This window comes from Protopterus annectens, chromosome 10.part0 (genome assembly GCF_019279795.1).
Source record: "Protopterus annectens isolate FY-2018-M chromosome 10.part0, PAN1.0, whole genome shotgun sequence".
NCBI lineage: Eukaryota > Metazoa > Chordata > Ceratodontiformes > Protopteridae > Protopterus > Protopterus annectens.
This window is the reverse complement of record NC_056744.1, coordinates 932,191,845-932,205,315: the sequence shown is the minus strand read 5'-3', so window position 1 is coordinate 932,205,315 and position 13,471 is coordinate 932,191,845. Positions and strand designations below refer to the sequence as shown.

Below are 13,471 nucleotides of genomic sequence, written 5' to 3'. Positions count from 1 at the left end.
AAGTACTTGCTTTTGAGCCTCTGCCCACTGGTTTGGAGGAAGGTCTGGCAACCTGCTTGGTGTTGGCAGTGAGTGGAAGTAGAATCTGTATCCCTGGGATACAATGTTTAGAACCCATCGGTTCTGAGTAATGGACATCCAGTTTTTTGCATGAAGGGCGAGCTTTCCTCCTAGGGGTGCAAGTACTTGGGCATGGCTGGGAAGGATAATTGGAAAGTCATTGTGAACTTTTTCCATAAGGGGGTGGCTCAGATCTCTGCATACCCTGAGACTGTAGTCTTGGTGGTCTTTTTACCCTGGGTTTGGACTGAGAAGGCCTGAGAGGGGCTGGAAAGGACCAGGTTTTCTGAAAGCCAATGCCTACTGAATCTAGATGGCTGCACCTGTAAGAAATCTTTGACAGTTTGCATAGATTTAGCTTTTTCTTTCATCTTTTTAAGAACTACTTCTGCTTTTATGCCAAACAAATGCTCCTGATTTAATGGAGCATCTAGTAATTTTGCTTTGACATGGTCAGGCAAGACTTGTTCCTTTAGCCAAGCATACCTTCTCAGTACAGACACAGTGACAGCAGCCCTGCAAGATGCTTCTAAGGCATCAAACCCACACTGCAAAGTATGTTTACTACCTTGGTTTGCAGAATGCATTAACTCTTGTAAATCTTTATTTTCTGCACAATCTGGAAGTAACACCACTTTTTGTTTAATTAGTTCCATAATATGTTGCTGGTACTTCAACATGTGAAACTGGCAATTCAAAGCCCTGATGGCAAGAGTTGCAGAGGCATATACCTTCTTACCCCATCTGTCTAAAGCTCTATAATCCCTGTCTGAAGGGGTAGGGTTTTTGGCTGTAGTAGCCTTAATGCCTTTAGGTCCCTGGGAAATGGTCTCTGGATCCGCAGTAGGATTCATAAAGAGAAATTTGTGAGAGTCAGGTACTCTGCAGTACCTGTCAGGTTTTCTAGGAGCTGGTGGTAAGGTGTCAGGATTAAGACTAGACTCCAAGAAGACATCTACAATATCCAGGACAGGGGGTATAGCTAGAGGCCTGTGCTGAGGCAAATCTAAAAATTCCGAGTCTCTTTTTGGACTGAGGATAGTCCTGGCATTCCCAGCAGAAATGCTCTCAAGGTATGCAAGGTTTCACCAAAAAGAAAAATCCTCTGGAGGGGAGGCAGAGGGAATGGATTCTTCTGCATCTGAATCCTCATAGGTAGATAAGGGTATGTCCTGGTAATCAGAAGGGTCAGAGTCATCAGACTCCTGGTCTGTAGAATTAGAAAGAAATTCAATTTGTCTTTTGGCAGGGGGAAGGCTGGCTTCCCCTAATTAGAGTAATAGGGTCTTCAGCCATTCTAACCATTTGTTTTTGTGGCATGGGAGCTTGAGCATGCGCTTTGGTCATCGGTTTTCTAGGCGTAGTGTGAACTCTGGGCCAGAGAATCTTGGTAGTTTTAGTTGTCGGTTTAATATGAATATCGGTAGGTCGGAATACACCCTCAGCCATGGCAACTGAGACTTAATGCCATGGCTTTCCCTGGCATTAATGACACTGCTTCAGTTACAAATGTTCTAAAGAAAATGCTGCTTTGGTTTGAGTATTTGTTTAATATTTAGTCTTTTATTGATATCTGCATTTCTAATATTTTACATGTTATCTCATGGTGTTTTTATGCTATTTTATTTGCTGGCGATAATTTTTTAAATGTTTTTTATTTGCTGTTTGTATAAGATGCTGTGCCTTTAATTTGAACCATTGTTCTGGTTTATGCTGTGGGCCAGCTGTTTCACTAAGTATGACTTTGCAATCGCTGATTCTACCCAATGCCCTTTCCTTACTAGGAGGAAATCTACCTGAGTTGCATGCTGGCCACTCTTGTATGTGATCTAGTGACCATCTCTCTTGCTGAACCATGTGTTGGCCACCATTAAACCATTTACCAGAACAAAGTCTAGAATGCCCTTACCTTTTTTTATTCCTGTTGTCCCACCCATGGGAAGCCAGGCATTCCTCATATTCTGTTCTGTCTGTCCTGATATGTGCACGCAAGTCTCTCATTATCAACACCAACTCACGTCACTTGAAACTTGACATCAAGCTCAATACCAGAAGTGCCAACTGGAAAAGAAGATAAGATCTTGTTCCTCCCTGTTTGTTGATATACCACATCACTGTGGTATTGTCTGTGAATACCCTGATACCCTGGAGAGAAAAGAGAATGAAAGGCATGAAGAGCCAGCAGAAGATCTCTCATCTCTTTGACACTGATGTGCTCCTTCTGTTGACGTGGCGATCACAAACCCTGAAATTTTAAGAAGACAAATGTTGTCCCTCATTCCAAGTCTGAAGCATCTGTGAGCAATTCGTAAGAGGGAGATGAAAAGGGACCCCCTGGGTTCAGAGACAACTGTTGAATCTATCAGTAAAGTTCTTGTCAGAGACAAGGAAGAAGAGGAACTACAAAGTCTAGAGGATATGCATGTTGACGTCACACTGACTTCAGAAATTTCTTAAAGTTTCTAATGAGATGTTTGGCCAGAAGAAACATCGCAATGGTGGATGCTATGAAACCCAGAGCTCTCAGAAACTCCCTGGTGGTAATGGAAGCCAAATGAAGAAGTGTGTGAAAGAAAGAAAAAACAAAAAACCCCAATGGGGCAATTATCTGCAATTGCAAAGTCGTCAGCAAACAGGTAGTCACTGGAGAAAGAAAATGCTTTCAACTGGCAGAAAACAGATGCAGGTAAGCAGACCGATGGGGAAAAAATATGTCTGGACTGGTGGCAAAGACAGTCTGACTATGGTAGGCCTGAACATCACCTTTATGCCCTACGCTTTGCAAGAAGCAGAACCTTTAAAGCATCAGGAGTCTTTGGTGACTGGCCGGATGTTGGGCTTCCAAGGCAGGGAATCCCATATATTAAGAATACTGCAGCAGTGAATGTAAGGACATCTCAGTGTTTCTTCACCCAAAATATCTTGGGTTTCAGTACCTTTAGCTACTCTGATAGACTGAAAGACCCGTCTCTCTTCTCTGTGTCAAGAGCCCTGAGGAGTAATCTCCACTTAGCCTTCTGTGCTGCAAATGACTCGACACTGTTTGAAATCCCTAAACTAAACAGAATCAGTGGTAAAGCAAACCACCGACTGTAGAGACCTAAACCTACACTACCACATCACCACCAACTGTTCCGACAGATACCTAACCCGACATACTCTCCGTTTCTTGAATAGGCTGCCCTTGCGTACCAAGTTAACTACTTCCCTAGTAACATTTTTAACCACTTTGGATGACTGGATGAATAATCATTGATTTTGCTTGGGACATATAAGGAAAATTTACCAACTCTGATAGTTATGATGATTCGAACAAAGCAGACTGCTTGTAAGTCTACTGGTGGAAAGGGTTCCCGTAAGCAGCTTGCTACAATGGCTGCATGCAAAAGTCCTACAGATGCTTAAGGTGTAAAGAAGCCTCAATGTTATTGCCAGGGCTCTGCTGCTCCATGAGAAATCCATCGTTATCACAAGTCTGTTAAATTACTTATCTGCAAGCTTCCTTTCTACTGGCTTGCTCTCGAGATCACAGAGGACCTCAAAATGGATTTCCATTTCCAGAATTCTGCTGTTATGGCCTTGCAGGAAGCAAGCTTTATCTTGTAGGTCCCTTTGAAGCTACTAACCTTTGAGTTATTCACACTAAGAGGGTAACTATCATGCCCAAAGACATTCAGCTGGCACAGCTCACTCAAGGAAAGCAAGCTTAAATTGTACAAGGATGTTAAATTGTGAGAAAAAGTGCCTCAGGAATACCTTCACCAGTAAGTAACAAAATGAAGCAGTTGGAGCCTCCAATACTACGAACTACGACTTTATTAAACTGAAACAGCAGCAATAAATGCTTAACTTGTTCACCGCGTTTTTCGTCAATCACGTAACTTCTTCAGCAAAAACACAGCATACCACACTTCCTCTTTTTATACAGATTGTTACCCAAGTGAATCCAATCACATTAACCATTCACTTAATTGGTAATGAGTGCAATCACAAAGGAAGCTATTTTGCTTAAAGAAACTTATGTGTAGAAACCATTTACACAAAGGAATAACAGAAATAATTTATCTTTGATCTACTTAAAAATGTATATATTACTATAAAATCATGTTACTAAATATATACACTATAACCATAAAATAGCCTATAAAATTATGGCTGAAGATAATTACACAGCTAAGAACCTATGACGTCTGCATTTCATATATATATATATATATATATATATATATATATATATATATATATATATATATATATATATATATACATACACATATGACAACAGGACAATTCAATAAAGACATGATTAGAAATCTGACAAAGGTAAAAATCTATAAAAAAGTCAAGTCACCATTAAATGATGCAATTTATTTTTGTATAATTAGAAATAATTTCACAGCATTCTCTGTAGTCTGAACCCCCATTAATACAGCCTCAATATTGTAAAGATACCCGAAGTAAAGCAGTCTGTAAAATCATGCTGGATATTGCAGAAAAACATATATAAATAGTTTAAGGATTTATAGAGTAAATCACTAATAGCTGCAATAAGATAAAGCTGAGACTATAAACTATAACCTAGATTCCAAGGTAAACATTTTTGTATGTATATGTATATTACATGCAATATACAAATGTGTACACTTAGTCAAAATGTCAAGTACAATAACAACTTGCAGTTTTGATATCTTGACATAACTTGTGTTACCCCCTTCATTGCTGTTCTCAGTAGACAAGGTAACCTTATCCACAATACATTTACTGTAAATTATTAAGAAGAATTGCTTTGTATGAATGAATCTTTTAATGGATACAATATAATTCTGCAAGTCTGGTGTTAACACTAATAATATTCTCTCTACTGGTTATTACACTGGAAGCTACACAGTAAACCTTTAGAGGATTTAGCAATATCAGTGATATTCAAATACGTGTAATGACAAACATGAACAGTAGCAGGTGTTAGCTGCAAAATGCAATACTGATCAGAGAAAGTACAGTTGTGTAAAATCTTACTATAACAGTAGATGTCCTTCTCTTCACTGTTGCAGTATTCTTTACAACATGGATTACCTGCCTAGCACAGCCCAATGTCCAGCCAATATACTAAAGCCTTTAGGTTATAATGGGTATGCTGTACTTCACATGTACGCTTCCCGCACATGGTGTTGGGCATGAAGGTGACATGTGAATGTACCATTCTCAGAAGTGAAAAAGCCCCAGTAGTGGGAAGTTGGCATAACGGTTAAGGTATTTACCTTACAAACAGAAGGTGCAGGGTTTAATTCTCACATGGGGTAATTGGCTAGGCTTAAAATGGCCCACAAAGGCAATTAGCCTAGTACTAATCTATCTATAAACTTATAGGAATGACAGCCTAAATACACCATTAGGAAACAAATACATCCAGAAGGAAACACAACCAGGGGGAGGGGGAGGAAGCACATACTGCAACAGTGAAGAGGAGGACATCTAGTGTTATGGTAAGATTTCACACAATTGTACTATGTCCTTCCATATCACTGTTACAGTGTTCTTTACAATAGGGAAAGTACAATAGCTTGGAAAGAAGATTGGGAGGAGGAAGGGCCAGCAGAACCCTCAAAAAAGCTATGAAGAATGTCCCTGGAAAAACCAGCTCTGGCCCTAGAAATCACATCTAACTTATAGTGTTTGGTAAAGGTATGCACAGAAGACCAGGAAGCTGCTCCAAGAAGAGAATTAGGTTTCCAGAACCTTGAAAAGGGCATGAAAAGAAGTCATAGCTCTAGTAGAATGAACCTTAATAGAGGAAGGAAGAATCTTCCCATGGAAGGAATAACAAAAAGAAAAGGCTTTAGATATCCAATAAAAAAAAAATGGTTTGCTTGGAAACAGCCAAACCTAAAGACCTAGGATGAAAAGAAACAAAACGCTGCTCAGATTTATGAATGGCTTAAGTTTTATCTAAATAATATCAGAGTTGTCATTGCAAATACAGGGTGTGAAGAACCTTTTCACTAGCAGATTGAGGAGAAGGGAAAAAAGTGGACAAATGAATAGACTGGCAACTCGTTCACCACCTTGTTCATAACAGAAGGATTAGTACAGAGACATCCTTATCCTTATGAAAAAACAAAAAAGTAGGGAAAGCCATAAGGGCTTGCAGCTCAAACACCCATGTGGCAGAAGTAAGGGTCAAAAGAAGAACAGTCCTCCAAGAACAATGCTGTAAGGAAGCTGAAGCTGCAGGCTCAAAAGGAGCCTGAGTTAGTTCTTCTAAAACAAAATGAAGGTCCCAGGAAGGAGGGACAGGCTTCCTGGGAGGTCTAATGTGAAGGATGCCTTTAAGAAATTGTTTGGCCTCAAATCTGGAGGCCAAAGGGGAAGCCAAAGGCAGACAAGCAGAAATAGCTTACAGGTGGGCCTTAAGAGAGGACTATGCCAACCTAGCATTGAGCAAATCACACAAATAACAGAGAACAAAAGAAATATTCACAGTAAGTGGATCCAGATTATGTAAAAGTCACCATACAGGAAAATCTCTTCCGTCTGGACAAATAAGATTTTTTAGTACTGGGCCTCCTGGCCTCCTGCAGAACCCAAAGCATGTCTTCAGAAAAAAGGTGTCTGAAGGGAATCAACATTCTAGCACCCACAGTGTCAGTTGAAGAGTGGACAGGTGGGGATGGATGAGAGATCCCTTGTCTTGTGTGAGTATGTCCACACTTTGAGGTAACTTGTGATGACTGCCCTTGGCTAAATGCAGAAGAAGATGGAAACCATGCTCTCTGGGTCAAAAGGGAATCACCAGCAAGATTTTGAAAGCATCTTGTTACATCTTGAATAGGACCTTCAGTATGAGGGAAGACATAAAGAAACATGCCCTTCCAAGAAAAAGAGAGGGCGTTCATCTTCCAGGCCTGGGGACTTGAACTCTGGTGCAAGAGACAGAAAGTGCTCTGTTCAGATGGGAGACAAATAGATCTACTTAAGGAGTACCCCCATTGGTGCCGGTGGACAACATTCAGAAAAACAACACTGTGAAGCATCCACTTGTGGGACTGTGTTAAAGACTTGCTCAAAGAATCTGCCACTATTGTTTTGACTTGAGTGAACACAAACTGCCTAAAGTGTCACCTGATACTGGATAGCTAGATCCCAAACCTGAAGAGCTAGTCTGCACAAGAGAGAACACCTTGACTCTTCCTGCTTGTTGATATACTACATGACTGTGGTGTTGCCTGTGAGAATCCTAAGGGGGCCTGGAAGGAAAAGAAAATGAAAAGCCTGAAGAACCAAAAGAAGGGCTCTCATCTCTTTGGCACTGATGTGGTCTTTCCTTTGCAAATAGACCACAGGCCCTGTACATTCAGACAGCCAAAGGAAGCCCTCCATCCCACATCCGAGGCATCTGTGAAGAGTTCCTGAGGGGAGGACTGGAGGTTGAAAAGGAAGCCCTGAGTTGTGGGACAACTGAAGAATCGACCCCTGAAGTTCCAGCTTGAGACATGGAAAAAGAAGGACTAAAAAATCTAAAGAATAACAATGTTGAAGCCAAACTCACTTTAGAAACCAGTGGAGCATTATCATATGGAGCTTGGTCAGAGGAAGCATAGGGATAGTGGATGCCATGTAACCCAGAGCCTTCAGAAACTCCCTGGCTGTAATACAAGCCAAAGGAAGACGGAACTGAAGAGTTAATGCCTTAGGAGGAGGCAGGGATGCCAGCACTGGAACAGTCTGGCACCCACACCCTAGAAAAACGTGATCCTAAGCAGGAGTCTGGAATGACTTTTGGAAATTTACAGTAAACCTTAGGCTTTGCAGGAGATAAACAGCAAAGTGTAGATGCGGAATTAAAATCTCTGGAAAAGAGGCCTGAATGAGTAGGTCATTAAGGTAAGGAAAGATCTGCATGCCTTTCAATCTGCAGAAAACAATCACAGGAGGGAGGCACTTGGTGAAGAGAGACCAAAGGGCAAAGTGGAGAACTGAAAATGCCAGAAAGCAACAGAGAAATGTAAAAACTTCCTGAAAAGGGGATGAATGGGAATATGTAGACAAGCATCCTTAAGGATACAGGGAAACTAGGAAAGCCAGAGGAAGTAGAAGAGGAAGTTTTGAAGGGAAAGCATCTGAAAGGAAGGAACCTTCAAAATGGTACGTAGTGGAGAAAGATCAGGAATGGGTCTCCAGGTGCCGTCACTCCTGTGGACCAAGAACAATCTGGAGTAAAACCCCTTACCCCTCTGAAGAACTGGAACTTCTTGAATTGCTCCCTGAGCCAGCAGACCCTGAAGTACCTCTGGAAGAAAAAGCAGTTATTCCTGAGGAGCTGAGGAATGCCCAAACAGGGGTGGAGGAGATTTCCAAACCATGCAATACTCTTTGCGAATTACAGAAGGAACTCAGGAGTCTTGGGTATCCTTTAACCAAATAGGAAGGGATGGGGAAAGATGCACAGAAACAGGAATATGACTGAGAAGAGCAGGGCACGGATCGTCATACAGCACCTGGCTTGTCTGGAAAAGGAAACTTCTGAGTAGGAGGAGTTTGTGTATCCTTAGCCGGAGGAGCTCTTCTACCACCCTTCTTGCCTTTGGGGTGGTAAGCGAGACTGCCTACAAACAAAAGCAGGCCTGTTAGGATAATTCTGTTGAAATCTGGGAACAAGTGAGACACAAATATGGCCTTAGGCTTTTCTTGCAGGAACTTAAATAATTCATCAGCACCAAAAAAATGCTTATTATCCAGAGAAGCATCCATAATTTTTCCTTTATATCATCAGAGAAAGGCTGACGTCTGAGCAAGGAATAGCTCCTCAAAACAGAATCAAAAGCAGCAGCTCTAGAGGAGGCATTAGCTGCATCATAGCTGCATTTAATGAATGGCGAGCAACCTGAGAAGATGTCCCTAGCAATGAAAGAGCAGAAGCCTTCCCCTCAAAATCAGGAAGATCTGATATAGCCTGACAGGTCTGACAGAGAAGACCCAAGACATATCTACTCATGTGGGTCTGATAGCTCACAACCCTAAAGGCAAGGGCAGCAGATCTTTCCTTACTTTCATTACCCAGCCTCTCCATAGTTCTACTGTCCTTGTCAGAGGGGAGCAATTTTGTAGAAGGCAAAGTATGGGTGGCTTATCAGAAGCAACAGACATCATAGAGGGGTCAGCAGAGGAGCACTTATAAAGAAACTTGCAATCATCAGGTACTTATCTATCAGTTTTTTGGGGGCAACAAGGGGTTGAGAATCAGGAGCATGAGAAGCAGTGGAAAATGTATCCAGCAAAGCAGCATGAACAGGGGGAACAGCAGACGGCCTAAGAGAATCCATTTGCAGACGCTAATAGTACATCTTCTGAACATCAGACACTGGAGTACAACCCCAGTTAAAAAAAAAAAAATCCATAATTCAGGAAATAGTGTCACCAAAAGAAATCTCCTCAAAAGGAGAGTCAGGACCGGTAGACTCTTCTACAGACTCTTCTTCCTCAGAACCATAATCCAGTGGAAAAGGAATCTGAGAAGAATAAGTCAAAGATTCTTCATTGGAATCTGCATCATTGTTCCAGGAGTCTTGCTCCCTAGGTCTCCTAAGAGGGGTAAAAGACCAAGGAGGAGCAGGAAAAGAAACCCTGTGAAGGGCTTTAAAGCCATACGGGAATTAAAAAGGCCTTGAGTAAAATTTTGCCATTCACTCTGAGGGTTTTTAGGAGCAGGAGAAATCTGCTTAGAGGTTTGCTTCTTTTTAAGAGGCACATCAGCCATAAAAATCTTAGGAGGCTCTGACCTCTGATGACATTCAGTCTTTGTAGTTGGTATTTCTTCCCTCACTAAAATCTGAGGAACATTTCTTAGCCCCTTTGGTAATCATCAGCCACAGTTCCTCCTGAACATCCGAAGTGGACATCTGCAAGGCATCCATGGACATGTGTGAAGCTAGATCCATGCTGGCTACTAAAGTGGTAATGGCATTCTTTCACTAGCCTCAAGAGAGGCATTTGGTGGAGGCAGCACAGCCTAAGAATCTGACCAAGCTTTCTTGGCCGTCTTCTTTGCACACAGCTGAACATTGGGCCAGGAATATCCTTTCATATTGCCTTTGGTCAACAGTTTAAGTCACTGGTTTTCTAAATAAATAGCTAAGGAAGAAAGCCAACTATGCAATGCCTTAAGGACAAAAGCTTGGAAAATTGCAAAAGATGTATGATTGTAGAAAATACCTAAGCAAAATAAGCAGAGCTTGTGACGATCTTTATGGGGAAATTGTCTCTCATACTGGCATTTCCCCTTTCTGGATGACATGAAACCAACAACCAGAACAAGTCAAAACAGTGTTAAGAAAAACAAAAAAAAAACAATGAGGCACTTAACTGAAAGTGCTTGGTAACCAGCAGATAACATGGATTTAGACCGATGACTGAAGATGGCATTTGGACTGGCGGCAAAAGTTCTCAGGATGGTAAATATGGATGTCACCCTTATAACTATGTTGTGCACAGGGAACATACGTGAGACGTATGGCGCACCCATTACAACCTACAGGCTTTGGAATACCGGCTGCACATCAGGCTGCACTAGGCACGGAATCCCTATTGAAAAAAATACTGCAACAGTGACATGGAAGGACATCTAAAAGTTAAACTACAATGTCAAATACTTCTAGAAACAAAAATTACTCATATTGAACAGGTGTAGTATAAGTGACAAAGAAAGAAATGTATTCTGTTGCACCACAGCGATGTATCAAACATTACAAAGAAATGGGTTGTCATAATTAATACAACATATACCCCAAAATGAGCATCTGTACTTCTTGGAATACATTATTTAATACAAGACTAAGATTTTATCTACTGGGTTATTCATGCTAGTTTAAAAGCAGGAGGGTTCAATATTTCCTAAGAGGAAAATAAATATGCTTCATTTCAGACTGCTGAATACAGTCTCGTAAAGAAATTTTATAATTAATTTTAGTATCTTCCTGCTGTTCCAGCAAAGGCTTAAGGTAGTCAAGAAAACAAATACTTAAAATCATTTCAATGTACATTTATAAGAGACAATGTAATGCAATTATTGGCACTTTATCATTTTAACAAAATGTATAAATTTATTTGTAGCAAGCAAATAGGCACTCATTTGACTCTGTTCATGTGTTCTCACTATATGTGCAAAGCAGTATTAAACAGGTAATGTAATATAACTATGCAAAAGGTATTTTAGCACACTGTATGTAACACTGTTATGTACAAAATTCTATTTTTATTTGGTTGTGTTTTGAATCCAATTTAAATATGAATAATTTAATTCTTACAAAAACGTAGGACTATCAAATCTGTCAGGAAAGGGTTGGGTTTCCATAAATAAAATGGCACAGTAAAGAGGTTTGTTGACATTTTTCTTTCCCACAACAGTAATTATATTCTTTGAAAAGTACTTATGTTGCTGCGATGCTTACTAGTAAAAGCCACCATTTACAGGTGACCAGCCTTACTTCAGTTTACATTTAATTCTAAATAAAAAAATACACTACATGTTTACTAAAAATTCTTCAGTCAAGCAAAGTATAAGATACAATTATTAGTGTTAAGGCAAAACAAACTGGTATTTAAAGTTCAGTTTGACTAGCTTCCATTTAAGTGCACTTTCTTGCCAAAGGAAAATCTAACCATGTTCATTCATACTGAAAAAATACCATGGCTTTCAGCTTAAGAAAGAAACTTAAATGTGGTTCAAACATGATTAAATGAATAGCAGCGGTGGATAAAATAATGAACCTACATGCAAGCCATGTTGAGTGATAACCAAGTACCTTTGGAAAAAAAAGAACGGAATGCCCCAAGAATTTGGTCTTTTCTTTGTCTGCCCTTTTAAGTTGTAACACTTTGCTGCAGATGTAAAACCACAACACAGTAGCCTTATAATGCAGCTGACATAGAATGCAGTGGGGTGCTTTGGTTGTCTCTTCTATAGAGGTACAATGAAAAATGCATCTAGGAGCCATCTTCATGTTCATTCTCTACAATAAGTTCATTTTTCTGTGAAGTAACAAAGGATTCCCATGTAGCAAGGCACTAAAAATAAAAAAAAAAGTGAAAGTCAACAACTGTTACAAAAACACACATTTTCTTAATGAACTGGTACAACAGGTTGTTAAAGTAATAAAACATTGATCGTACAGTCAGGATTTTAAATTACTCTTATGACTTACTCACCCCTTTTCAGATAATACCGTTGATACTGAGTACCACAACATATGTAAAGGCTGCACACACCTTTACTCTACATTACATTAAGCAGTTTATTTTTTTTTTCAGATTTAGAGCAACTACAGTTTTCTTCACTGATTTCCCAGTTAAATATTATGGTGATAAACTAATTTTGCCTGAATTAAGTGGAAAAATTGATGGCACATGAAGAAAACTTAGGGACAAAATTTTGGCTTTGATATATATCTATATATATATATATATATATATATATATATATATATATATATATATATATATATACACACATATATATTCTTTTTCTTTCGGCTTTTTCCCGGTTAGGGGTCACCACAGCAGATCACCTGTCCGCTCATGATTGGCAGTGGAGTTTTACAGTGTCGAGTTGCCAGCCTGGCGCCCAACCTTCTACAGAAGGCACACATATGCACACACTCACAAATAGGGCCAATTTAGAGTGTCCAATCAACCTAAAGCATGTCTTTGGGATGTGGGAGGAAACCGGAGCACCCGGAGGAAACCCACGCGACCACAGGGAGGACATGCAGACTCCGCACAGAAGGCACCCCAGCCGAGAATCGAACCAGTGAACCCCTTGCTGTAAGGCGGCAACGCTAACCGCTGCACCACTGTGGCCGATATATATATATATATATATATATATATATCATCCAGAAGTCTGTAAACACTGAATTTGATTAACTTCACTTTTAGGAAAAAGAGTAATGTGTTCATTCCAAAAGCTTTACATGGAACAGCGCAAACTGCACTGATAAGCCAAAATCAACTAAACATCCTTCTGCACACCATGCACTACCTTACTGTATGGAACCTGATTCAATAAAAGTGCTTGCAGAAATCTCAGTGGTCCATGATGGAGTGCAAGCCTTCTGTCCCCTTCAAAGCCAAGAAAAGGTGGAAGAAAACTGGGCCTAATTCTGAGGGAGGGAAGATCCTATGATCCCCTTTGAGAAAAAATAGTTATGTAAAATTTTACCATAATCATAGAAGTCCTTCTCTTCCATATTGCAGTATTCTTACTGTGGGATCCTCTGCCTCAGGCGACCTGAACGTCCGGTTCCTGTGCAAAAGCTTAAACCTAGTTGCTGCCAGGTGTGTGGGGCGTCACATGCAGTGCCATAAACCAAGGGCCTTAAATGTGACGTCTGCCTGCAGAGACCTCAGAACTGACTGC

General features: G+C 40.4%; 1 protein-coding gene across 2 annotated transcripts in view; it reads right to left on the bottom strand.

Annotated features, from left to right (window-relative positions):
• Nucleotides 1-4,413: 4,413 nt before the first annotated feature.
• SNX7 (sorting nexin 7) overlaps nt 4,414-13,471 on the bottom strand; it is a 630,080-nt gene continuing 621,022 nt past the window's right edge. For both annotated transcript variants that reach the window (XM_044085708.1, XM_044085709.1), the window contains one exon: nt 4,414-12,120. In XM_044085708.1, coding sequence (XP_043941643.1) covers nt 12,040-12,120 — 81 coding nt within the window. In that variant the 3' untranslated portion in view covers nt 4,414-12,039. The remainder of the gene's footprint in view (nt 12,121-13,471) is intronic.